A 27858-nucleotide genomic window follows, 5' to 3' on the forward strand; every position below is an offset into this window, starting at 1 on the left:
CCGGTAGGATTTTAACTTCAACTAAAATCTTCACCGGCAAGTGCGAATTTATGGGGCCCTTTCAGAGCGGCTGGTTCTATTTGAAGAATGGATTCCTCGAGCTTTCACTTCGAAATTGTGGTGGCCAATAGTGGTTTCCCACGCATTATTTCTTCTTTGGGATGGGGAAGGAAATGGTCTAAACACACCCCCGTCCTCCTCTCTTATGTACGCCTCACTTGTATGGCACTGAAAACTCCCAAATGCAGTCTTATACACACCATGCGTCAACAGCAGCGACGTTTTCTTAGTCACCATGTGTATCAATAAGAATCATCACCGTCCTCAGAAGGATGAATTTTCGACACAAGTCTTTTGCATTGCCTCGTTCACTACATTCCTTGGGCTAGCCGTTTCCAAATGTCTGTTTAACTTTCGTAGTTTTTTGTGTTGGGGTGTTCTGAGCTTGCGCACTTTTCACGTAAAACGAAATTTCACCTTAAGATCGCATATTGTGCTCATGTCAGCGACCAGGCGGCTTTGGCATCTCGAAACTTCGGTCTTTCAGCGCCGCGTGTCATGTGCGATACGTTCGGATATAGAAATGACATGTGGTATGTATTATATGACGCGCCAAAGCAATGTCGCGGAGGCTAGCACCGATTGTAAATAGTTCCTTTCCGTAAAAATCACTACTTGGTCTCACGTAAATGACGTAGTGCTAACATATTCCAATTTTGTGCTGTATGCACACTAGTGCTTTGATGTGAAAACATTTTTCTGAGTTAGGAAGCGTAGTCTAATTGTACTGGAACTCTGGCTGCACATTTCACTGTGTTTTATGAATAACTAGCGTGTTATAAATAACCGTGTGCCTCATGACAGGAATGGCAAGAGCTGCAGTCCAGTGTTAGTTTAAACAAGAAACATAGGAAAAAGAGAGACATTTCAAGTCTCGTGACTGAATATGCTTTCCCCGAACCATCCTTTGCGTCAAAGCTAACCTGGAAACACAATGCATCAGCTGTATTTTTTACCTCTTGAGATTGTGTCTTCTAGCTGTTGGATCATGTTCTTTTAGTTTCTTTCTGTGCAACATTTTATTTCTTAAAAAATGAATATGATGATACCAAGAAATAAGTGCCTTGTTTCTCGCTGATTGCTGAAGGGTATGTATCAGAAAATTTCGCATTGTGTTAGTTTTATGCTGTGAGTTAATTCTTGCCCTTCGAAAACTAAACGGTGGCACTATGATGCAGTGCATAGAGGCCATTTTGCGCGCCTTTTACTTTTACTGTGCGTGGCATAAGATTAAGAAAAAAGAATGTCATGCATATGGTTGTATTTGTTTACCATGCCTGGTATGTATTTGTTTACCGTGCCTGATATTGTTTGTGCGTGTGTAGCTTCTCATTTTGCATTGAACCTGAAATGCATGCAGCCTCTTTTCCGTTAGTCGTACAACCGCTTTACTCTGCAAGAGTTATGGGTAATTACGCCACTAAAAATTTGCTTTGTCAAAAGTGTTTGTTGGGAAATTTTTGATCTTTGCTTAGGATAATCTTCGCCGCTTGATTCAGTGCACGAGCGGGTGGGTTCTCGCGACGACCGTTTGCACACCTGGCTGGGTCTTTGAACTGCGAATCACCTCTTGGAGCAAATCTTTGAAAAAAGACATCCTGGCCACACTGCGTCGAGGTTGCGTGTATTTCCGGTTGTTGTAATGTACGCGTGATTTGGTGGAGCGTACAGAGCGAAATACTGCGGTGTATCACTTCCGGTTTGTTGACAAAGACCCGGTTAAGAAGAAGATAGCGTGATAACGAGCTCTTTTTTTAGCTAGGTGATTGGAGGTACCTGAAATTATAGATGGATATCCAGTTGTTCGGTCCAGAGTGGAATGCATTTCTCCTTTTTCACCAGGCATGTGTTTTGCCTCCTTTGCTGCGGTACACGAACGCGGCAAATATTTGTCGTAAGCCCCATGAAAATGCAATCACTGAAGACCACACAGACGGTATATACAGGGTTTGAAGCGCGAATTTGTGGTGACATTTAAGGACAAACGCTTATGTGTCATATCCTCCCATTGAGCTCTTTTGTCTCTGAAGCATCTGATATTATTTTGCGAAAACAAGCTATTTACAAAAACTTTTAGCCCTAAACACTCTTTTTGCGAGTGAAACGTCGCGTTTCGGGACCCTCTAAGAGAGATGTTCTTCTCAATCTTTTAGGAGGATGAGAGCAAGTATATTGTTTGAAACAAGCACTTTGCAGAATACTGGCAGTCGCTCCGTTCGAGAGCCGTGTGTAACTTGAGTGCAATCTCGAATGCAGCTTTCTTATTTTTTTTTTGTAATGCAAAAACAGAAATCGCGACGTAAGAGACAAAGTCCAAGCTTTCTGAATACAAAGGCCCTGTCCATTTTCACAAGCTTTGTGTTTCCAGTCAGTGTGCAATCCATCGTCGGTCGAATAACCCGCACCCTGTACATTGTCCCGCGCTTGCACCACATAATCGAGACGGCGAAGGCCCCGGCGCAGAATGTGCTTCCTGTGCTGTCAGTTTCTATTTACTCCTTTCTCTAAAGAAAGCTTGGACTGTGTCTCCGTTGAGCTATGACACCAAGTGACTCAAATCCCCCTGTGATACACAGCACGCGTCTATTAGAAGACGCTGATCCCCCTCACGAGAAAAAACAAACGAACAGCTCCTTTACATTACGTAAGTAAACAATGAAATATTACGAGGGTAAAACTTCAATATTGGGATGTCTTTTTCCAATGATGTCCAATGCAAAAGAATGGTTATCAATCGTCGTAGGAAGAAACTGCATTATGCAAAATGGTTCTGTTATGTGGACAATTTAATTTCATGTCTGCTTCATATAATTTCTTTCTCTGTGCTGTCTGCATTCTTGGAAGGAGCTGGTACACTCCTTAAATGGACCATTGAAAAGCTGGAATTGTACGTCACTCCTGCGCATGTACTTACTCGGATTTGAACGAAAATGTTTCGCAACAAGTTTTTATTAGTGTGTCCAAAAATCTTGCGCAATTGCCACCCATACAGAAAAATAAAAACAATGTTGATAAAATGTTGTTTTCTAAAAACGGAGTTGTGTGTTTTTTCTTGCTACCGTGCCAGTTCGAAGCCCAGCACGAAGAAAATTAATCAAGGATGTTATGCGTTTCGGCGTGGTACGTCACGATCCGAAGAAACTGTGAAACTTTCGCGCTATGCTGAGTAATGCGATGGAGGTAGTTACAACTTTATTGCCACAAAATGGAAGGAATTAGTAGGGGGTGGGCGAATCCAGGGTGGCCTCCAGTCGTGGGCGACCTCTTGAGCTCGCGTGATGAGGGCCAGTTGCGTTGTTTGTCTTGAACTGTCCAAGAGCTTGCCCCATTCCTCCGCCCCATTCCTCCGCCGAGGCAAGAGTTTCACCGGAGGGGGTTTGCTAGCGCATTCCCATAATATATGGGCATGGGTGGCGTGCGTCCCGTCACCGCAGTGCAGGCATGCAGGGTCATATTCACCGTTTGCGATTAAACACAGTCGGTAGGGGCTAAGAATGGCCTTTGCGTCTGAGTGTCATGGCTTGCGCCCTGTCCAGGTACCAGCGGGATACGTGCATCTTAGCCGGAGATAAAGATTTGTAATCTCTGCGTACGAGCGAGGCACCTCGGCGGGGGCGTCAGTTCTCGAGAGGTCTCCCGTCTCCCGGTTGGTTAAACCTCGGGATAGACGGTCAACCCCCTCGTTTCCGGAGCTACCCACGTGAACCGGAACCCATAGAAGATTGATGTTGTGATCTAGAGTTCGGCTGCGCAGAATTTGCACTGCGGGCGCGCTTACTAACTTTTTGGCGAAATTTCCAATGGCGCTCTTAGAGTCGCTTTAAATAGTTTTGGTGCTGGGATCTGCGATGGCCAGTGCGATAGCTACTTTCTCTGCTTCGCATATAGAGCTAGCGTGAAAGGTTGTGGCGTTAATGAGGGCTGATTTTGGAGTGGCCATACATGTCATGTATGTTCCGCCTTTGATGCGTTGAGGTGCACCCACGTACACTGCTCGTGGTTTGTACTGGTACTGTTTCTCAAGGGCCTGCGCCCTTGCTTTCCTGCGGGCGTCGTGTCTGCCTGGCAGCATGTTCTTAGCTACTGGCTTAACAACTAGTCTACTATAATAATGTCGACCGATAAATCCGATGTTGCACACACCTCCTAAACGGGGCGGTTGTGGAGTTTGTCGAGAATTACGCGTCCCGCAACAGTGCGCGGCAAGCGGGTCACTTGTGCCGTCTTATGGGCTTCGATTAGCTCAAAGAGCGTGTTAAAAAATTTTTAAAATTCTTTTTAGCCCGATTTGACGAGCGTGTTGCAGTGTACATGATAAAGGAAAAACGTGTCGTGAAGTGTTTAAGATACGCGGATGACTTTATTGTTTTTGCGAATCTTTATGATGATTGCAAGAAACCACAGGTTGCAAACAAGTCTTAGAGATCTTCAGCAAGTGTTCGCGGGATCATAGGTTCATGCATGAAGTTCCGGTCAATGCATGTCTCTAGTTGTTAGAGCTGGGTTTGTATTTTGGTCGCGGGAGAACATTTGCTGGGCGTATCAGCTACGCTAAAAAAATAACAAATTGGCGTACAATTCGGCCCACTCCAAACTGGTGAACCGGGGGATGGCAAGAAACTGCTTGCGTGGTGCTCTTGAGAAGTCTTGTCACCCCAGAATCACGGACAGTCTACAGACACACTAGGCGAGGCTGGCTAAGGCCGCTTTCCCTCGTGAATCAGTGATGGTAGTCGCAGAAGGCCTGATGAAGGAAATCAGGGCAGGTGGGCGCTATGCCGTAGGAGCGGAAAAAAGCGGCGCCAGATTAAGGCGGACAGCCAATCTGTATGGGCATCAGTTATTCCACCGGCTGAAAAAGGTGTGAGGGAAGCGTGGTGTGGAAGTTTTGTTCACTGCTCCTGAGAAGCTTGTCCGCATGTGCAAAGCTGTGAATGAGGAAAAGAAGCCAGCCTGCACTACAAATCATGAGTGCATGTATGCGCCTTGCAGAACTGGTATTATATACCGAATTCCACTCTCCAGCGGGAAGTGCTATGTTGGGCAGTCGGGACGCTGCCTAAATGGTCGACTACGAGAGCACAACGCAGCAGTCGACTCTTTAGCGGGGGGCGGCTTTTCAGCCACACACTGTAGGCGTTGCGGGTGCGTGCCAGCATTTGAAGCCACGTGTGTGTTCGGTAGGGAAGGTACTAGGCTGCACTGTGAGATATGCAAAGCCCCCTATATTAGCACTGAAGCAGATAACTGCGTCAGCACGCCTTCACTCGCCCTGTCTCAAAAAGAAAAACGGTGTCTGGAAAACTGTTTACCACATGTGCATAAGTGATTATTTTCCAGGCACACTCATGTAATCTTGACATGTGTCTTTCTGTCAAGTAAAGAACGTAGTTGATGTTTAGCGCGTGTCCTGTGTACTTCTATTTCTGTGTCCTCGTCTATAGGGCTAGACCTTTCTAATTAATAATGCTGCTTTGGAAGATGTGCTGCGTTCGGTTCCCAGCCGCCTTTATGCTGCGGGCATCTTCCGTAGGTGCATCTTCACGGCCACGTTGTAAAGGCGTGCATTGCCCACCACGTGCGTTCATATGTTGTTTTTATTTCTTATTTTCTGTAGAAACCAAGCTTGCGGAAGTCATATCTACAATCAAAAATATGGAGCCGCAGGGGCTGGCTATAGGCAACAATGAATGCTATCCTGGGAAATGAAAGGAACGGCACGGCAAGCATTTTAGCAAACCATTTAGAGTCAAATACTGGTTTTGTGATACTAAAAAACTGATTCGATATTTTACACATGTTTTGAAGCCCCAAGTCGAGGAAAACAGCAGCATGGAAATTATAGATGAAGTGCAATCTCAGCGTGAGAAAAAATCTGGGTCTGTAAATCGTTTTTTTTCCCACAAGATCGAACAAGTTCTTTTTTCTTTAGTTTCAGAAAGGTGACATGACATGGCGATGGGTTCTCGTGGCGGTAAGAGCGCCAGTCATAAGCTTGCTGCGAACACGCAGCAGGTCGGAAGTATATTTCCCGCCGCCCGTGACAGGGTTAAACAAAAAAAATTTAACACAAACGCCCCTAGCTATAACGTGATTACGGCGGAGAGTAAAACTATGATTGCCTGAGAGTGTAATGAGGTTTTAACGACTCTGTAAAAAGCATAAAGCCCGAATATACAAGAAATGACGCTTTATTTTTAAAATCTGTACATTCTGGAAGTTGAGCACGCAATCAATAATGTGAAGAAACTTGGGTTTCTCGGAAAGCGAACGACAGCTGTAAGTGCCTGCAAGCTTGCTTTATTCTGGACTTCTTCACATTTTTGACTTCCACAGCACCCGCATCTCTCGTCGCGACGGATTGCAGCGCAAGTGCCGCAGGTAGTGATCCTCGTGCACGACGAAGTCTTCGCAGAGGTCGTTAGTGTCGGGGCAGCCTGGAACGGAACAAACAGCTTCAGCCGGAGTACAGAGAGATATTGCAGAAAATGCACAACGCCCGACCTAACTCCCATAAAATCCGTAGCAGCTGACTGGATGAACAGGGTAGCATAGTTACGGGGCACGCCGTAAAGAGTGGCGAAATTATGACAGCGTTCAGTGCATAATCTCAAAGTAGATGCAGTCAGTATGAAAAGCTCTCTACCTACAGGAAACTGGTGCTGCTTGTTAATGGTTGTGGCGAAAGTTAACAGATTCAGAGTTTTTAGGCACAGTACAGAAGGTGGATCGAGCCTGCCTCGTAATCCACGGGGCTGTGCGCCAGCCGGAAGCGTAGACCTATTTCCCTGCAAGAATTACTTTGAAGCCACACCAATATTCTAAAGGTAAATAGCCAATTACGTCACGCGTTCAAATCGAGTTGCTGCAGATCATGAAAGCACTAAGATATATTCCAGGATGTCGCTGCTACTAATCTTCACAGTGCTCAAACCCCTACCTCGAGGCAGGAGTCAGGTAGTTGGCAAGACGTTTGGGAGAGCGATTGGACCAGTGGCTTCGTGTACCGTAACCATGAGTCGCGAAGCGCAGAACTTATCACTCGGTCACGTTTCAACGAACGTTAAAGATGGCTTTGATTTAAAACAGACAACCTTTTAAAGAAGCACAACAAACAAGCAAAAACTTATTTGCAGTCCCATTAAACCCCCCCCCCCCCCCCTCCGCCTGATTCCATGTGCAGCCTGTTGTTCAGGTAAAATTACAAACTGAAAGATAATGCACGTAATGCACCGTGCATGTTCGTATCATACCTTGAGAGGTCTCGTCGCTTGCAACCGAGCGAAGAGAGATGGAGAGAAGGACAAGAAGCGTAGGAGAAGAAGAGATAAAGCAACCCCCCCCCCCCCCCCCCCCCCCCCCCCCCCCCCGTGATGCAGCACCTGTCGCTTACGCTGCACTGTCAAGAGCTCGAGGGAGACCTTGAGAGTATGGGACAAGTACGCGACGTTGGTGTCAGTAGGACAGCGGCGCTAGTCTCAAAGCCGCGGTGCAGCCTCAACGGTCGCTCCGCGAAATACATAGATAGGACAGACGGAGAGGAGGAGAAGCATGAAAGGACACGTAAAAGCAAGTGCACCGTATTATTCGCCGACTATCACAAAGCCTTATGGTCCCCCCCCCCCCCCCCCCCTTATCCAGGGCTTCCAAGTGTAATAAGCTGCCTAAAATGTTTTCGGCTTGCATTTGAAAAGGTTACGAGTTACGCAATGCCCTAAGCAGGCTGCCGGCATGCTGCAGCAGTGTTCAAATTTTTAGCATTGATAATCTTTTCGCCTTTCGTCACTGGATTACGCGGCCCCGTGGTTCTGATATAGCCACGATTTCCAAGCCGGCAAGGCGGAAGAAGAATACAAAGTTGGTTGCATCATAGCGGCTACGGTGCCATCAAGAGATCGGCATAAAGGGCCAGCTTCCGTTGCAAATAAAAGGAGAAAATTAGTTGACGAGAAAATGCGGCAGAAGTTCTGACCGAGAAGCCGGATGGTGCGTTCCAGTTCCTCCCTTAATATGTTGAGCACGTTGTCGACACCGTGTTTTCCCTGTAAAGTCAAAAAGCGATGTCAGCGAAAAGTTTGAGTACTGAACACTTTGGCAGATATTGCATCGAGGTACACGCAAGTAACACACAAATTAAAGTTTTACTGTGAAACATTCTAACTCGTATTGTTGCGCCCCTTTAAAAGTACAATCACCGACAATAAAACGCGCATGAAATAGGCGCTTCAAAAACAACTGCACCCATTCCTCAATGAATGGTTTGAATGGACGAGCACCTTTCAGATGGTGTGCTGCTGGGGAAGTTGGTTAAGAAACCTTGTTGTCGCCCGTTGTCTGCCAGCGCTGTGTTTCTCAGAACTTTTCAGAAAGAGCGAAAGAAGTACCGAACTTGCCCGAGTTTTCTTCGATGCTTGCCGTTCCCATGTGTCATTTTACTCCCAAAGCTGTTTATAGGACATTTTAGTTGAAAAAGGACGTTCTGGCGGGATAGTTGGTTCATAACAAAGAGAAAGAGCAGAAACTGCGCGAACAAGACGGGACGCAAGGCCTTTTGTTTGTCTGACATTTTAGCAATGTTCAGCGTCGTCCCATTCGGCTTAGCTACGTGGCATGTGACATCACACGTATTACATGTGACATGAGATGTCACGCTTAATGTCACATTTGTTTGGCCTATCGGCGTTTGCAGCAGGTCTGCCTCTATAAACTTGCTGGTTTGCGGCCTGGCCTGGGCTGAGTTGGCTAGGCGAAAGAATATTTTCCTAGATCAAGAAAGCGCAGCCATGTGACACAACGGTGACGTCGTTGCCTTTTGCGTTTGCTAAAAAAGAAAAAAAGGAATACCAGCAACAACTGCAGCAGCGACAAAGAGCTGTCGCTGAATTTCGCTGCGGATTTTGTAAGGGTGCACAGATGGTGTGCCTCCTGTGCACGCCTCTTTGCCTTGTCCTGCGCCAGTTTCGCTGGTTCCACCATCTCTGCATTGTCAACCAACCAGCCCAGCAATTTACTCTTGTGTAAGGGTGGCATGGATGCACGTATTCCCCTAAGGGTTCGGATTGCTTGGCAGCTCACTGTTCTTTGTGTTGTGTTCTTCTCCCCCGAGAAGTCTAAAGGAATTACCATCGAGCATCGCAAACATTTAGACTACACGGATATTGGTTATCAGCAAAGAACACTCGAAATTTCATTGGAATATCAGAGGAAACGCTGGCAGTAATTGTACACACTTACAAGGAGCGGTCTGAAAGTGCGAAAATCGACTCCGCGAAAATTCACACTTCCTCAACTCCGATTTATAGTTTTGCTGTTCGTACGTCTGCTTCATTCTAAGCTTTCGAGATATTAGCCTACATAAGTGCGTGCTAACAAACCGTGCCTGTATTTCCTCTCCAGGAGGTAATACACTACAGTTGTGTTTTTTTGTTCGCGTTTCATTTAATACTGAGAGTATACATGGGATCGCTTACATCCTGGGTTGGTACCTCCTGTATAAATCTGCACAAATGGGCTTCTACCGCACGAGGTGGATTTAACGTTGTTGACGGCGGAACTTAACGCTGATCCATCAGAGCAACTGTGGTCAAGGCCATTTTCCCAAGCACACACCCCTGAAGCAGCCGGGCCCCGGGCCGGGGATGGCTTGTACCCATTTTTACCGGTGGGTGTCCGGCGGTGGGTTTCGAACCAACCACCTCCCGCAGCTGAGGCGGACGCCCAGGCCACTAGGCCACGACTGCGGTAAATGGGCTTCTACCGCACGAGGCGGATTTAACGTTGTTGACGGCGGAACTTATCGCTGATCCATCAGAGCAACTGTGGTCAAGGCCCTTTTCCCAAGCATCTCACCCAGAAGAGCCGAGCACCAGGCCGGGGGAAATCTTGTACCCATTAACAACCGGTGGGTACCCGGCGGCATTGGGGATCGAGCCCAGCACCTCCCGAATGCGAGGCGGATGCTCTACCACAAGGCCACCGCTTCGGTATGTTCTTCATGTTACTTGCTGCTTTTACTTGAATACATCCCTCAAGCTCTCCGAAGTTTTCAACGCTGCTTATCGAATATTTGGGAACTGTCGCAGGGACATGCAGTGACGCTTCTGCAGCTCTCCTGGCTCTCCGGACGCCAGTGACAGTGAGGAGTACCGCCTTTATTACGACTTGCGTGATCTGGAAGACAATAGTGGCTACAAAAATCAAACCTTTCTGTTCAGCGGCTTTTCTGGTTAAATTTGAAACGGTATAAAAAGTATGAAATGCGTTGAAACCAAATTCTTTGAAGAGCACAATCACGTTTCTTTCTATTGCCACTCTGCTTCCTTGTCACTGTTTTCTCCAGCCGCATTCGTGATGACAAACAGCATTCATTAAGCAGACACGAAAATTTTATTAAATTTTATTATGGAAAGCGGAAAAATAAAATTGTCATGTGCGTGGATATAAAAGATGCTGCAAATTTCCGAGCAAACTGGTCACTTAGCCCTGCCCTTAATTGATGTTCCTGATTAATGAGGCGTTTAAGCGCCCAGCTGCCATTGGCAAATGCAGCGTCTTCGGGTGTCCGTGGCCTACTGAACATGCAAAGCAGAACGGGCTTGTGCTGAACAGACGCTCACAAGCCTGTGTGGCACCCTGCGCTTGCTTTCAAGGCGGCGTTCGTAATTATGATTCCACTACTTGATGGCAGGACACAACTTCACTGCCATTGTAGAGAGCGAGTGACTGACGGTGCACGTAACTCATCACGCTCCCCTTGTATGCCGAACTTCACCAAATCTCGGCTCACCTTCTTTTTAATAGCAAGCCCTGCAAAGAAAAGAATCGTGATGTCGGCGTTTGTGCATCAGCTAGAATGCTCTGCATACCCGAAGTCATGTGGATGTCTAAAAGCCTTTATCGCGGCAGCTGTCTGGGACTGCATTAGATGAACAGCCCCATGAAGCAGCCATTTGTAAATGTGTGTTCAATACTAGCAATATAGGCACGGAAAAACAAGAAAACATGAATTGCGCACATCGTAGGCGAGTCCCCAGAGCACGGGCCTTCCCACGAACACGGCCCGTGCGCCGAGCGAGAGCGCCTTGGCCACGTCTGCTCCAGAGCGGACTCCTCCGTCCAGGTACACCTCCATGCGGTCGGCCACGGCCGCCACCACTTCGGGCAGTGCGTTGATCTGCGAGATAGAGAGCACAGACATAAGACGCCCTACGTCCCGCGTGCGTTCATAGGCGGTGCTTAAGGCTGGAGTCTGGTCTTGATTTCTTTATTTTGTTCTAGTAGGCCATAGCACTGCTGCAGTGTTTCGCGCGCTGTGGTGCACAGAGCATTCCACGAATACGAGGAGCAGCGGCGGGTGCATACGGGCTAGTTTGCTCTTCTAAGCCCAGAAACACGAATCAGGGCTTGCATCGTTATCGTCATTGCCATTATCATCATCATAATCGTCATCATCACCATCACCATCGTCATCAGCGCTCGGCCAGCTCGGCGGAGCAGCGCCGTTCACCTTGCTTGTTGTTGTTGTTGTTGTTGCTATATCCTTTCAAAACAGCAACAAGGAAGGTTTCACTCGCAATTCTTCGTCTTCATTTGAGCCAAAAGATTAGGGAAAGTGCACTAAAGCGATGAAGCACTAAAACTGCTTTTCTTGCCATGCAGAGTCCCGGGGTGCCAAGAGGACGGCATATGTGTGCGCAAGCAGTCGACAAATCTGTACAAGGGAGTGCGAAAGGTCCATTTTTTTAACAAAACAGTGTAAGCATAGTAGTCGATATGGTACATTTTGGAGGTAACTGCGTGATTTCCTTTTACAGCGCTAGCTGTTGTGAATGTCAGGGTCCGCCTGCTGTTGCATGGACGCTCGAGAGCGCGGAGCCAAGACGGTAGTGTCGGGACGCGTGAACTTCAGCCGCCATAATTAGCGACTTCAGAGTCGCTATAAACAATTTCTGACTTCAGAGTCGCTATAAACAATTTCGCGCGTGGTATGGTCGCCAAGGAGGTATAACGAATCTCAGACTTCAATACTGGAACAAAACAGAGGTGGAACTAATATGGGTAAAGGCACACTCGGGGAACAGGGGAAACGAGTTGGCTCACAGTATAGCTCGACGTTATGTCAGCCGAGCAGTGAGCCAGGTTGAGTTCCCCAATTTCACGAGAGATGCATTCATATGGTTTCACGACTACGCTAATTAGTTTAAACTGGAAAAGGAGTATCTATATGCCACCAGACAAGAAGCTCGACAAAAACCAGGAGCTAACGTGCCGTCGGCTCCAGACGCGAGCCACAAGCCCGTCAAAACTTGCTCACTCACATGTACCCAACACAATACCATCCCAATTTCAAAGAATGCCGCGAGATATCCGGATACGATCACATTCTTTGGGGCTGCAAAAAGGCGCCGCCACCAGCGGACCTATAGATACTACCAGTTCCTTCTCTAGAGCGGTGGGAGGCTATACTAGCCAGCTCAGACCCGTTGACACAAAGTCCGGGCCACTGAGTGGGTTCACAAGATCGCCGAGAACCATGGGCTCGAGACCATCTAGTACAGCGCCCACATAGTGCTCAATGCTGACAATAAATGTTTCATAATGCAACCGTTTAATGACACATATGAGAAGGAACTGCCGCAAGAGAGGTTGCAGCTGCACGCTGCTAAGCAATGAGGATGCTGTCGGTGACTTGTGTTTTATCCCAAAGGAATTTCAAAGCTAGCTGTTTAGCAAAGTTTCCTCGCCTATGCTTTGAACAACCGCCGTCCACATCGAGCGTGCGCGGGGATATGACCACGCCGTGCACATAGACCGTGTATTGGGCCTAGGGCCAACTTCGTTGTCATCAGGCAGGGCGCGAGGACGAAAAAAAGACTGCGCCAAACTTAGTTGCCGAGAGAGAAATAACTTTCATTTGCACCCATAAAAAATGACGTGGGAGAAGGCTATAGCCTAAACCCCCCTTCATTCCCCTAACAGTCGGCCGGAATCCTCCGGGACTCGGCGGCGGTCAGGGCGAGACCGATGACTTTTCAGGGCATTCGGCGCTCTCGCAATGCGACTGCTGTGCAGTGTTGTAGTTGGTGTCTATCATAACTGCGGCTGCAGCTTCTGCCTTCCCGCGCAGTAGGAGCTGCTGCAGTTACGATGAAAGAGACCAGCAGAGACGGGGCAGTGCAGTCGCTTTGCATTATGACCATGTATGCAGCCGCAGCAGAGCGTTGTGCTTACAACGCTAGGTATGGCGGAGGTCCGAAACGCAATCGGGCAGCTGTTCGACCCGCCGCGGTGGCTCAGTGGTTAGGGCGCTCGTCTACTGATCCGGAGTACCCGAATTCGAACCCCACCGCAGCGGCCGCGTTTCGATGGAGGCGAAACGCAAATGCGTCCGTGTGCTATGCGATGTCAGTGCACGTTAAAGAATCCCAAGTTGTCGAAATTGTTGCGGAGCCCTCCACTACGGCACTTCTTTCTTCCTTTCTTCTTTCACTCCCTCTTTCATCCCTTCCCTTATGGCGCGGTTCGGGTGTCCACTGAGATATGTGAGACAGATACTGCGTCATTTGCTTTCCCAAAAACAAATTTTCAGTTTCAACCTGAACCACGCCGTAAAGGAAGGGATAAAGGAGGGAGTGAAAGAGGAAAGGAAGAAAGAGGTGCCGTAGTGGAGGGCTCCGGAATAATTTCGACCACCTGGGGATCTTTAACGTGCACTGACATCGCACAGCACACGGGCGCCTTAGCGTTTTGGAGGTAAAACGTTAAGGCGCCCGTGTGCTGTGCAATGTCAGTGCACGTTAAAGACCAATTATTATTATTACTCAAAAACCAATTATTATTATTATTATTATTCAGTTCAGCTGGTCGAAAGCAAAAATGCTCCCCGGATGCTGCTCGCAAACGCGCAGCACACAAGATTCTCAAATTTGTGCGAACATAACTTCTCACACCGTAAAACACTGTTTTTAACCTCTGCTCTCAAGCAGAAAAACAACCGCAACGTGCTCGTGCAGAGCAGGAAATGAAACAGCTGCAAAATCACAATCTCGGCCACTTTGAATAAAGTTTATTAATATGTTTTTACCTATGGAATAAAACATGAATCCTGAAATCATGGTTGTATTAGCCATTTATGCGTTTTGACGACTCGCCTGTAGACTCTACCGCGTCTACTGTCTTCATTTTTCCCTTCCGTTTTTCAGGTGCCCATCCAATCAGCGTTTCTTTCATACTAATGCACTCACCGTCGCCGGAGTTCCGTCCAGCTGGCGTCCTCCGTGGTTGGATACCATGACCGCTGCGGCGCCGTTCTGGTAGGCTGTCAGAGCCGCCTCGGCTGTGACGCAAACAGGCCCCGTTACTGAGCATGCGGGGCCATAATATCTGATCCATTACTTAGTGACTATGTCACCACACGCCTCATGCAACAGCAATGATACAAAGTTTCGGAAAGCACGGCTCCGAACGGAGTGGCGTCGCTGTATTTGACACGACTTCATACGTCAATCGATCAAGATCACCGAATTGAAATTTTGCCGGAATAACAGTTGCATAAAAACACTTCTCCAAACGATAGAAACCAAAGCAAGTTTACTGAGTGCAGCTAAGGCAGGGCGTTTGAAAAAAAATAGGGGTCATGAATTTATATGTATAACAGTTATTATAGAACTTTTCGTAACCTTTGTTCATCCAATATGATCATTCACCGGACCGCAGACTGTGCAGCCAAGAGATGGCTCGGAAGGAGATGACGGTATTTATGCGGTGTTCGGTTAAACTATAATAGAGTAAAATTTTAAATATTTCGCGATAAAATCTTAACATTTTCTTCACGCCAGCGGGACCCCTGATTGGCTCAGACCTGGCGTCGTCACAAGGCTACACATGAACAGCACACACGGTGGCATCGTGTTCCAACTAGAGAGAGGCCTTCAAGCCTGTGACTCTGTAGGCATTTCGAGACGCCGGTGAGACTATCTCACACGTGAAAGAAAGTCGCGCAGTCTTATCTGGTGTTAGCTTGGAGACTTTGTGTTCGTAGGAGTGGCAGACAAGAGTGCGACCGTAACGGTTACACGAAACAAGTTCGAGAGCGTTTGAAATGCGCTACTCACCGGTGAGAACACCCTTGACCACCACGGGCAGCTCCGAGAGGGCACACAACCATTGCAGATCTTTTGCAGTGACTGAATCCGCGCTGTCAATGCTTATGGGGTACTCGCCGTGGTCGCCATCTGTACTGGACGTGATGTTTTTGAAGGATGCCTGTACGTTCGCGAAGCTCCTAAGATCGCGAAGGAGACGAAATTAGCAATATGCCTGTAACGCAGCGGCATATCAAAGTATAATCCCTGCTGTCTTCAAGGTACTGCTGAACTTGCTGGGTTTAGCAGACCGGAGTGAGGCACGTAATAAAAAAAAAGGGGTATTCATGTTGTCGGTTTAAAATTGTCTAGCAACAAAAATAAAGTTCGACAAATTATTTTACTCCAACCTGTTTTGCTTTAAGACGTGCTATAAACAGGCTCACAAGGCAATTGAGCAACAGTGTTCCCTGCTACACCGAGAAAGAAATAATTTCACAGCACGAAGAATTAGAGCTGTATTTAACCGCAATGATTATCTGAAAGACATGTATTTTCTGTGTCCCGCCTGTGCTCCAGGTGCTGTTCGGCTCGACAACTTGATACAACCATCTAAGGTATGGCCGCGACAAATATGCGAGGGCAGGAGTTCACGCACATATCTCTAAATAGCAATTAATTAACTGTCGTTACATCTGAGCTGGGAATCGTTTCGAAAGGCATGTACAGAGTGTTTCACTTAAGACATTCGCGAACTAAAAAAAAGGGTTTTTAAGTATAGAAGAGCGCTTTTTTCGGCATAGCATTGTCAGCGGTGTGGTACATGGCAACACAGCTAACGGGCTGGTTAACTGATATTGAATACTTAACTTTTTATCTCTTTCTGTTAGGCTCCTTGATAATTGAGAGGCGTATAGCCCATCGTAAGTAACATCCATGTCAGGCTTTAGTATCTGGACAACACGGTTATCTTCGGTGCTGTGGCACAACAAATTTTGGCTATTTCGACGAGTTACATGCATTGAAGAGTTTGCTTTGCCTGCAAGCTTCTCGAAAGTGCATGTATTTGGCGCCAGGTAGCTAGAATGTATTGCCCAACAGCACCTTGAGTAACCGTGTTTTCGAAATTCTAAAACTAATATGGATATTAGTTATGCTGGGCTACACGCCTCTCAATAATTAAAGAACCGAACAGTAATAGTTAGAAATTACCGTGTTGAATATTAGTTAACCGTTCTATTAGTTAGCACGTTTCAGCTGTATTCTGATGTACTAAACTGCTGACAATGCTATGCCGAAAAAAGCGTTTTTCTAACTCCAAAAAAGTATTTTTTAAAATCTCTTAAAGTCTTAGGTGAAAGACCTTGTATATCGACGCAACCTAGCGGGTATATCTGGGGAGTTACATAGAACTTGGAAGTCAGAAAAAATTGCATCCTGAGGCCAGGGCCAATCAAGAGCTCCTTCCCAGCCTTTTTCGCAACCTACTACCTGAGGTAACGGCATGACCTGCGTATCGTATGGTGTATATACGCTCTTTGCTCGAAAAAGATAGGGACCAACCAGGAACACATACGACATGAACACTTACAACATGCTCCCCGTTTGTCCTCGTCTTTTTTGCGCGTATACATGTACGTATGTTCAAGAATGAATCGACTTGCTCAGACCAACTATGCGAAAGCGATAATAGTAAAATATATACAAACAAAAACCAACTTCTTACCTTGGAGGAAATATTACGCCGGTTTTCCCTATATGAGTGTTTTTTTGGGTTCTTTTGGCTTTTTGTGCCTTGTGAAAAGAAGCGAAAGTGCCTTCTTGGCACGCTCAGAGTGAATTATTTTCATGTATTTTTGTTTTAATCGACGCGTATACACTTTACTTTTATACGAATGAAAAAAATCAATTGGTATTCAGCGCCTTTATTTTGTTCCGTCTTGACATTTGTCATTGTTTTTTACACGCTGCTAAAACATCATACTTACAAATGCGCCAATAGTCAAAAGTCTTCGAACTTAAGTTTAAGAGATTAAATTTTTATTGTAGCCATTGCTAAGCAGTGGTACATTTATGCGCAGCTTTTGGAGGGTGCAGCTGAAGCGAGGCAGGGGCTGTATTTTCCAAGGCACTTCTTGGTGTTTTTGGCGAGAAAAGAAACATGGGCACCAGTGTGGTTTTCCCATTGAGAATTTGTCGTTCAGTACGTTCCAGGACGGTCGCCGCATTCGCAGTCCCTTCCTCTAAAACCCGCCCATGTTTTGAAAGCTTATTTATGCGCGTTAAACCGAGACTGCTAACAAGCGCATTTTCAGAACTCTTGTGTCGCATTGTTAATCTACAAAACTGGTAGCACCGCGCAGAAAGAGGAAACGACATTTCTTGGTCATGTGCTAAAGAGGGCCTACCTGAGGCCCTCTGGGAGATGGGCCAAATACTTGAGACGGGCGACGCCGTCTCCCGGAACCGGCGAGTCGACAGTGAGGACTATGGCGGCGAAACCCTGGGCAGCAGCCCTTTTGACCAGAGACTCGGTGAGGAACCGGTCGCGGAAGATGTAGACCTGCTGCCAGAGGACGCAGTCCGGAGCGCTGGCCCTCACCTCTTCCAGGGACACGGTGCTCAGGCAGCTCAGGATCATCACCGTGCCGGCCTCCTGCGCAGCTGTGGTTAAGAATACCACAAATGCTGTTCGGCCATTTGTCGCGACTGATAGAAGGCAAGGAAACTGTGAAGACAATTCGACAATATGAGGAACGTAATGTTCCTATTAATGTGGCTTTAACCGTGTTACTGCTGACAATTAAGGCAAATGGTGTTTCAGCCAACCATAGCAGGGGATAAGTCTTTACCCTAGAATCGGACTTAGCGAAACATGGAGCCAGTGTCCCACTACCACAGATAACAATTGGATCTGTGTAGTGCTTGATGCTGGGAAACTGCACGACGGATCTTGGCCCGGGACATCAACATCGTTCGAACTTCATGAATTTGGGTTTTAGCTCGGAACGACGACAAATGCTGCCATGTTTTCAAAAATTAAAAATGCAAAAAGAGTATAAAAGGACACTGCTCGCTGGCCCAAGTCAATATTCACAAATATACAGGAAATCACTTGCACAGCATACAAAATCAGTGATTAAACTGCGCTGTGGATATCTGTACTTTTCTTCTGGAAATCTCTGCTTTTAAAAGCGTGTATGACCAGCCTGTACAAAGACAATTACGTGTAATAATTCAAAGGAAGGTTATCTGCAGCTCTGTTTCCGTGATTTGAAGAATATCATAATTCAAGACCTAGCAGGCAACCTACCTTGGGCTGTTCCGATCTCTCCGGCAGCGTTCGCAAGCTTGTGAGCGGCGGACGGCGATAGGCCGACAGGGAACGATATGGCGCGGCCCAACACGGTGGTCGAAGTGTTCACTGCCTCCACGTCGACGAGGATTCTTGGTCTGAAGCGAAACCTGCGCCCCACGACGGTTCAAGATGAGGGTGCTCGGTGACTAACGGCACTCCAGATGAAGCTTACGTTGATCGTCATTGGTTAACGACTCATCTCGAACTCGACGATTTTTTTTGGGTTGCGGAGTAAACTAGGAGGAGACGTAAGAGCATACACTTTATTGAATTTAAATTCAAGCTCCCATAACAACCCGTAGGTTGCCTTGTGGCCTCTGAAATATCGTGTCTCCTGGATATGAGGAAGAGGGCGGTGGACACATTTCGCCGCGGTGGCTGAGTGCTCACGGCGCTCGGCTTCTGATCCGGAGTTCTCGGGCTCAAACCCGACCACGGGGGCCGCGTTTCGATAGAGGCGAAACGCAAAAGGCGCCCGTGTGCTATGTGATGTCAGTGCACGTTAATCATGCCCAGGTGGTCGAAATTATTCCGGAGCTCTCCACTACGGCACCTCGTTCTTCCTTGCTTCCCTCAGACCTTCCTTTATCCTTTTCCTTATGGCGCGTTTGGGTTGGCCACCGAGATGTGCAGATAGTTCATGCGTTCTTTCCTTTCCCCAAAGACCAATTTTAATTGTTTTTTTTTCATGAGCGCAGTAGTACAATGAAGTTTTCTCCTTCAAACCTCGAAGGATCGCTTACAGTATAGTGACAGTTGAGCCTGTACATCTTTTAAGACACTCTGGTTAGAGCGTACGAGCTTGAACTCTTCCCTCTGCAGTGATACACGAATCGACTTCGCAGGCTGTGTGTTCGGAACTGGGTTTTTCCCCGAAAGGGTACAGCGCATTTTTTGGAGCATCCTCCAAGCCTCATTCCAAGCAAAGCAGTTCCACTTTCTGTATGGAAATGACCGATGTATAAAGCTGCCTGTGATATCCCTTTAAGTGCCGAGGTGTGCGATCCCTCCCAGGTTCTGTAGGGTTAAGTGGTTGAGATAGCTGCTTCGTACTAGGTTCTTCCGGCAATCTAAAGTTGTACCTCCCACCCCCCGTCCTGTGTATTTTTTTGGTTGTTGCCCATGTTGAAAGAAGCATACTGAATATTAAATGTAAAACGGTTCGTCGCGCTCAGCTTCATAGTAGATTTTCATAGTATTGAGCCCCGGTAACCGTCAATACAAAGAGACTTGTCGGCATTTGCTCCCGCTGAGTTTCTGTCAATGCGACAGGTATGACGGCATCAACAGCATCGCAAACTTGCCTTGCAGAGGTTGGTGGGAACGTGTATATCTGGACATTTTTTTTGTATTATACGAGTGCGCTTCTAGTCTTAGGTTTAGAAAGAGGGTCGGGATGTAGGAAAAAGACCTAGGAATGCCCAATACTTTGACTGAAAAACATGCAACTGAGTACTTTTCGGGACAAAATTTAGCTTGCAGTTTGGGTTAGAGGATTGAATCGCCTGCCACTGTGTCATATGAGTTGTGTGGGCAGAGTGCGAGTGCTCACCTTTTGAACGCCTCTGTGTTTTCCTTCAACGTCTGTCCACAGCCGGCTCCTATGGATACATAGTTCCTCGCGCCGTCGTCCATCTTGGCCTCCCCGAGGCGTTGGATGTCCTCCAAGGTAACCGCCATCGACTGCATTGTTAACAGACTTTTCATGCTCTCTTCAATTCTCTGTTTTCTCGGCAGGACACATTCACGTTTGAAATCGCTTTAACTGTTCCTGCCGTATTTTTTGATTTTGTGCAGATGAAGTGGCCATGTATCTATTAGATGTGGGAAGTAATCTCGCGGAATGAGTAATATGGACCACGTTTATGCCTTCAAACTCGTCTGTCGCGTTGGGTAACAGAAATGGAAATGTTCGCTGCCTTGATTTGCAAGGGAAAAAGTAAATATTACTTCCATATGCATCAAACATACATCGCTTCTCGCTACGTCACGCGTCAGAATACTTCGACCGCCGCAGTGTGGTCCGCATTCTTCTGTGCATGACTCCACCTCCGGTATTTCATGGCGCATTGCATTTCTGCGAAAGGCATACTGCGTTAAATTTTAGGCGGTGTAGTTTTGTACTGCAGTAAAGGTTGGCGTTCCAAAGTAGGTTGAAACCGCATAGGTTTTTTTTACAGCGACAGCCGAAAACAATTTTTCCTTCATATTTTACTCGAACTGGGGTGCCCGGCAATCGGTGCCCGAAATCCCTGCTACATGGAAGCTGTCAAATCACGTGTCTCCCTGCCCGCTTACCCAGCCGACCAGGCGGGCCCGGCCGCTTTGGCGTGCGCCTTCTGCATCTGTGTGGGCGCTACATGTCAAGTATGGGGCACGCTTAGAGTGCCGTCCCTTTCTGTAATAACTTTTGCCCACGGTCTCTTGAGCTCGAATATTATCCACAGCGTTGCCGGGCCAACGAAAAGGGGGTGGTGGTATTTGTGCGGGGGGGGGGGGGGGGAGGACACACCATGTCATGTTTTTCCGAGTGATGCTAAGCTCCGAAGAACAGACATCCTTGAGGAGCGGCCTTCGTGAGAAAACTTCCGCTACCAATTTTTTATCGGTGCCATTTAGCTGAAAGCAGCTACGAAAAAAAAAACTACGGGGATGTTTAAGTCACCTTTGCCGTACAAATCTTATGCGATAGCATTAGATTTAACATTTATCGAAGTTTTTGTTACAACTTCTGCGTGTGTTTACGACACTTTCTTTGCAAATGCCGGTCCATCAACTGTCTTATTCGGACTGTTAGCTGGAGACCCAAGTATCCGCCATACTGAGACGGTGCGCACATTTGCATACAACACAATTTTTTCCCGATTTTTGATCTAGATTCTTTATCTTTGTGGCTGTATGGAAGCTAGGTTGTTCACAGCACGGCGGGCACGCTAACTTTCTCGAGCAATCGGCGAACTTCGTGACAAAGGACTGCGGATTTTGCTCCTGACGAATTCTAATGTGGTCGCATTAATCAGTCATGGTTCGTTGAGAATCGTCAACATGCCACTGAAACGAGCACGCCTCAAACCTGACAGTATGCCGGGCATATTCCCTAGGAAGCGCAGGACAGGAAGCGTGACAGCCGCCTTTTAGCGAAGAGGGGACCTCAGAACTACATGACAGTTACAGGTCACATAAAAGACAGCTGAGCACTTGGAAAAAGAACGTGCAATCTGTTGCACATGTTTAGAGCGCGTAATTCCGCAGGGCGTAACGATAAAAAACGAGGCAGCATTTGTTGCATGCGCACTTCCTTGTCAAAAGACAGTTGGTTGGTGTTTTAATTCATCACAGTATTTTCATGGGTTCAAGTATTCTATGATGAAAAATGATCGATTGGATGCGAAGCAGAACTAACTTAGAAACACACACGTGCTGCTTCTTCAAAAAAATCTGTAGTGCATTAAAAAGTAAACTGCCCGCAGCCAGGATTAAAGTCCACTTGAACTGACAGAGAAATAAATATATTGCCTACGGACGTTTTCATGCCCGCAAAGGTAAATATAAAGAAAAATGAGTGAGGAACTTCTCCGCTCAGGGCCGAGACGATAACGAAGTTGCATCTGTGGCGCTATTTACGTGGATAAATGATAGCCATGGATAACTGAAAAGTGTCTAAAAGAAATACGCAAAAGAAATAAGTTATACAAACTTTTCGTTAACAGTAAGAGTGAGGTTGCGCTGAAAAAGTTCAGATCTCAGCGTAACAAGGTCGCCAGCCTTTTGCGACGTGAAAAAAGGTGCTATTTGCAGAATTTATTCAATTATGAAGTAATGAAAAAATCTGATCTAGCCTGGAAGAGAATAAATGAGTTCCTAGGTCGCAGTGTGAATGACAGAACCAGTCTGAAAGAAATTTGCATAGACGGTAAAATAATTTCTAACATGGACCTTGCAAATTCTTTCAACGATTATTTTATGTCTATAACAAGCAACGCAAATGACCCGAATTGTTTACAGTACATGGGCGACAGGCAGAAAGATAGTGCCTTTCTTATTCCTACAACCGCGGCTGAAATAATTACAACATTTGAATCCATGAGTAACAGTAGTTGCTCTGACGTTGATGGATTACAAATAAGGCCCATTAAACATGTGTTGGACATAGTTGCTCCTGTATTACAACATGTCTTCAATCTTATTTTCACTAATGGTATTTTTCCTACAAAACTGCAGATTGCAAAAGTTATTGTATTGCATAAGGGTGGAGACAGGAATGTTTTCTCCAACTATAGGCCTGTATCCATACTGCCAGTTTTCTCCAAGGGCCTAGAAAAACTGATTCATGTCCGAATGACTTCTTTTCTTACTAAATACAATATAATAACACCGTATCAATATGGCTTTATGAAAGGTCTTTCTACCGAGCATGCTCTTTTAGCGCAAAAAGAAATAATATTGGAGGCATTTGAACAGGAATTATGTACATTGGGCGTTTTTATCGATTATTCCAAGGCTTTTGACCGGATCAGTCACCTAACATTATTAAAAAAACTGAATCATTATGGTTTCCGCGGCTTATTTCTTAATCTAATCAAATCTTACCTTCAGTACCGCAAGCAGAAAGTAATTATCAACAACAATGGCTCAGATTTAAGATCTATAATTTCAGGAGTGCCACAAGGAAGCATCCTTGGGCCGCTATTATTCTGTATATATATTAATGACATTGTTAACATTGACAGTTCTGTTAAATTTATTGTGTATGCTGACGACACGTCCCTCCTAATTACTGCCCGAGATCCAAATGATGCTGTTATGAAAGCAAACATTGTACTAATGAAGCTATCGACTTGGTCCACTGTGAATTCCCTTGTTGTGAATGCAACCAAAACAAAAGCGGTCCTTTTTCGACCAAGAAACCGCCACATCTATTTGCAGTACCTGTTGCAGTTTGAAAACTTGGTCATTGAAATTGTGCCTGTTGCGAAATGTTTGGGAGTACTCTTTGAACAACACTTGTTTTGGGATTTGCAAGTAGATACAATTATTAGAAAAATATCCAGAGTGTCAGGTGTACTTTCTAAATTGAGACATTGCCTCCCTAGAAGTGTAAAACTCCTTATTTATAACTCCCTTTTTATGTCAATAATAAGCTACTGTTATTTAGTCTGGGGGACAACCACATTATCAAACATTAATAAATTACACATAATACAAAAGAAGGCTGTTCGCGCTATCATGAATGTTCCATATCTTACTCATTCCGAACCACTCTTCAGAGAACTAAAATTAGTGCCGCTTCCTGACCTCTATCAGCATACTCTCAGAAAGCGTTATCAAACAGGTATTAGAAAGAGAAACAGATCGCTTGAGACCATATCTTGTCTAACACTAAACAGAAATATTCGGGACACTCGCTATCATGAGATTTGGGAGGTCCCCTGTAACCGCACAAAATATGATTATCAGATGCTGCGATTTCAACTGCCGAAATTACTTAATAACTGATGACGCACATATATTTGTTTCTCTTGCATGTTACAAAGCGTTCGCCTCTGTAAGTGTGCTTCTTTGCATATATTCATTGGCTGTTTATTCACATTTGCCTTTTGTGTAATTATATTGCTGCTTTTCAATTATTATTTCTTATATGTAAAGTGTTCCTCACCTACTCTTTGTACATCTTTTGTTCTTCGAATTCATATTTTGTTCACATCTAATGTATATTTTCAATGCTGTGTCGTTGCCAAGAAGACGGTCAGTGGACGCTGTCAAGCCCTATTTTGAGGCTTTTTGTCCATTGTCCGCGACATCATTGTCTGTTGATATTGATGTTGGAATAAATTGGATTGGATTGAATGTACTAACAAGGCCCTTTCCAAGAGAATTATGTGCCAGATCGCGTTCTTGGCTGGGTGTTACGCACGTAAATCTCTCAACGTATGCTGCGGTCAAAATGTGCAGCAAATGTTTTCGCTATTTCGATAAAATTTAGCTGTATGCTTTTAGAGTGGACACACTCCACTATTGACGCTGCTTACAGGACGTGCAAGTACTAATAAAATTCCTCAACCTACTCCCCCCCCCCTCTCCCTTCCACCGCTATCCTGGCGGCTCAGCCGCCACCTGGGCACGTGGACCGATGAAAGAAGGCGGTGTTTGATTTTACTTTTAACGAAGGGATTGTTATTATACTTAACGAGGAAAGAAGACGTGCCAGGGCCGTACCGACTTGTATTAAAATATGCACAGCTACCCCTTATGGGGAACTTGCGCTGAAGTTTGCGGTTCCGATTGCAGCGCCATAACACACTGCCTAGCGAGAAGAGCAAGCAGTTTTGGGTAGTACCGCGCCACCTTGAGGCGCTTATTGGCGTGAGCCTCCGCGCTCTGTCGAAGGCGCACGTGCCGTGCGTCAGCTATTTGGGCTACGCCGAGAGAAGCTAGGCAATGAATGCTGTCAGCCAAACGCGGGTATCTAATCACGCAGAATGTGTTCTCGCGTTTGCAGCCGCCCAAGCGGCTGACAAAAGCAGTTTTGAGTCACCGAATGGAACAATTGCAGTGCCACGTTGGCAGCACAGGTTCCCCATAAGGCGTATGATAAACGTCACTCCCACTGCCACTTTCAATGCTTAAACTGTCGATTACGAAATGGCACTCAATGACTGGGTGATATGCAACAAAAATTCTCGTCTGCTTACCTTGCTTCTGTGGCAAGCCAAAGCCGTTATAACGCAGAGGTCGTTATTTAATAAATTCGCTGCAACTTCGCCAGACTGTTCAGTCTCTATAGAGCTCATGTGCTGCCCAGCACGAGTGCGATGTTCTGGAAACACGAAAAAAAATTCATGAGCAACACTTGAACGTGCTATTTTCCTGGCCACGAAAAAAAAAGAAAGTGCAGTGTACAGCTGGGCAGCATTTCTGTCGCACTTGCTAACCGGCTGTCGTTTCGGAAACAGTCCGGATGAACAGTTGCTTTCGTCGCGTTCTAGGGCAAAGCAGGGAACGCTGAGAGTACCGGTTCTGCATTCGCCATTTGACAGTTTCAGACAAAGCATTTCCCGAGCTCTAACCGTGCTAGGCTGAAAAAACTGTTTACGCCAACAATTTTGCTGGCTGCCCGACTGATTGTTACTACTTGCTCTGCCTTCAAAGAAGAAAGGACTGCCACTCAGCAGCTGCTTTAAGATCATTCCGGTTGCGACGCTCTACATGGAACCAAATAATGCGTCCAAACCTGGCATTCCTATTGGCAGGGACCCCGGAACAGGGGGGGGGGGTGCAAAGGGGTGGTCGCCCCCCCCCCCCCGGTCTCCGTTTACTTGCACTTGGGTCAGTGTTCTGCCAATTGAAACACTTCATTTCTAGGACTGCTTTAATGCAAAACACAGTGGGGCTGAACTACTTGGCTTCGTGGTCAGTTGTAAAGCATTTCGTATATGAGTAACCTAAATCAGTCATGTCCCAACAGAAGTCGACTGTCTGACCCGTGTACATTATCATAATTAGCAGAATTTGAACAAGTTATGCACAAACCTTTTTAATGCAATTGATCCCTCCTCGTGCATAAAGCCTCCCATCTATAAAGCTTCCCATTTCAGTTCATTTTATATTGCCGTGAATCTTTGCACCGTTGGTTCGTTCACGCTCAAAACTGCCGGCAAGCGGCCCTCTCATTTTGTTTTGTAATGCGAGATGCGACCAGGCTTATCTCCATTAACCGTGGTCACGTGCAAATGGTTCCTCATTTTTCAAAATTGGTGTAGTCGTTTTTGGTTCTTTATCTCGAAGGTTCCTTGCCTCCTTTAAATTAAGCGCGGCCAGGAACTGCAAGCATTCAGTTCGATGACAGCCGAGCGCGCTGTGTCGCTATCGCCGCTGCCGAGTCATTCCGCTATTAGTGGGCGCAGTCAGTTCCTTAAATGGGCCGTGACATGGCCGTTCTTCATATTGCAGTTTTGTGCTTCAGTAACTAATGCAAGTGCTTATGATTCAATTTTTGAAATTTGGCGGCCCTGTACGCACCATATGTTCAAAAAAATGGGATCGAAATTGCGACCGGGAGACTCCTCGCACCGGCAGCTGCCGCCATATTGAAAGCCCTCGTGGCGTCACTAGCATGTGCACGGAGCAACGTCGTCTGCTCTCGTTGCTGCAATATGCGCAGCGAGGTCTCTTGTCCCCTGTACTTTCGCGGGCGATCGAATTAGCAGTCGTCCCCCATATATGAGTGACAGGTGCCGCAAAAGCGACATTAACAGTAACGCACTTTTTTTCTTCGCTATAGGTAGAGTCCGGCCACACTATAGGCCGATGCGACGGCGATCGACGGCCGCTGGGCTGGTCGGTACGCAAATGCCGTCGCTGACGCAATGATCTGTCACATTAGACCGACAAGAACGCCAGCGCGATCAACGTCCGCGTGTTGTAGTAATGTTAAGAGTCAGCTTAGTGGGAACCAGAAGAGAGCGGTAGTTGGTATGACATTCTATTAACTTAGGAATTTTAAAACTTATTGGACCTCATATAGGCCACGGCGACACACGCGATGTGCGTGCACCAGCGAAGATGTGCTTTCAATCGGTGCCTGCGCATGGAACCGATCGGCGAGGCAAGTGACACGAGCAGAAAAGGCCGCACGACGGTGCCGCTCGTCGCCGTCGCCTGGACTTGTGCGGCCGAGCGAAAGCTTCACGCCCGGTGAGGCGACGGCCGGAAAAACTGAGCTCGTGTACCTTCTCCGTATCGGAAAATGCGAAACGAGCGGCTACATATCATATCTTCACACTTTTTTTACTAATCAGTGAGGAACTTTTGCCATATTCTTGAATTTACGTCGACGATGGACCTCCGGCCCCTTTCGTGACGAGGCCTAGCGAGTACGCAGGGTTCGTGTGTGCGACTTCGTCGATTGCGGAGAGCGAATTTGCAAGTTTTAGCGCCTGCAAATAGCTGTCGAGCGTAGTTTTGGCTACAGTCCCCTCAAAGCGACGACTGCTTACTTCGCAGGACGCGAGTACAATAAGGGGGAAGTGTCGATATGTGACCCGGTCTGCATAGCATGTGCAGAAGGCAGCGGCAGCAGCCGTCGGCTTCGACTGTGGACAACAAATCTGGTTGTTTTGATTATTACAAGTAATGTCCGAACGCATTTTTGGCTAAAGCGATCTAAAATGAAATTTTGGTGACATAAGAGAAAGCAGATACAATTAGCGGGAAGCGCCGGTATCCTACGCGAAGCGTTTCCCTAGCAGGCGATATAGCATCATCGGCGCTTATTGCAGTGTTATCATGGTGTGTAAATGAGTAAAAGTGCAATTTGTGAGCAAGAGTACGTAATATTTAAGATAAGGAGAACCCACC

At 46.5% G+C, this 27858-nt stretch overlaps 1 protein-coding gene across 3 annotated transcripts; it reads right to left on the minus strand.

Annotated features, from left to right (window-relative positions):
- Positions 1–6315: 6315 nt before the first annotated feature.
- Positions 6316–25314, minus strand: LOC144106535 (uncharacterized). 3 transcript variants are annotated; one of them, XM_077639380.1, is made up of 9 exons: positions 25194–25314; positions 20054–20184; positions 18457–18608; positions 17552–17807; positions 15174–15343; positions 14304–14395; positions 11075–11233; positions 8033–8102; positions 6316–6497 (listed from the first exon to the last, which is right to left on the minus strand). In XM_077639380.1, exons 1-9 carry the CDS (start codon positions 25290–25292, stop codon positions 6376–6378), a joined length of 1251 nt encoding a protein of 416 aa, XP_077495506.1. In that variant the 5' UTR covers positions 25293–25314; the 3' UTR covers positions 6316–6375. The 3 variants fall into 3 exon arrangements, with proteins under 3 accessions (XP_077495506.1, XP_077495507.1, XP_077495508.1); XM_077639381.1 differs by lacking the exon at positions 25194–25314 and adding an exon at positions 24358–24495; XM_077639382.1 differs by lacking the exons at positions 6316–6497; positions 8033–8102 and adding an exon at positions 10551–10866.
- Between the last annotated feature and the right edge of the window lie 2544 nt (positions 25315–27858).

This window comes from Amblyomma americanum, chromosome 10 (assembly GCF_052857255.1).
Source record: "Amblyomma americanum isolate KBUSLIRL-KWMA chromosome 10, ASM5285725v1, whole genome shotgun sequence".
NCBI lineage: Eukaryota > Metazoa > Arthropoda > Arachnida > Ixodida > Ixodidae > Amblyomma > Amblyomma americanum.

What these genes read in the sequence shown, in the direction of transcription:
- LOC144106535 (XM_077639380.1), bottom strand. Translation starts at nt 25,292, where the DNA reads ATGAGCTCTATAGAGACTGAACAGTCTGGCGAAGTTGCAGCGAATTTA. An exon ending in AACACAGAGGCGTTCAAAAG is followed by an intron (nt 18,609 to 20,053) that starts GTGAGCACTCGC and finishes CGTGGGGCGCAG; the next exon opens with GTTTCGCTTCAGACCAAGAA. An exon ending in TGGACGGAACTCCGGCGACG is followed by an intron (nt 11,234 to 14,303) that starts GTGAGTGCATTA and finishes TCTATCTCGCAG; the next exon opens with ATCAACGCACTGCCCGAAGT.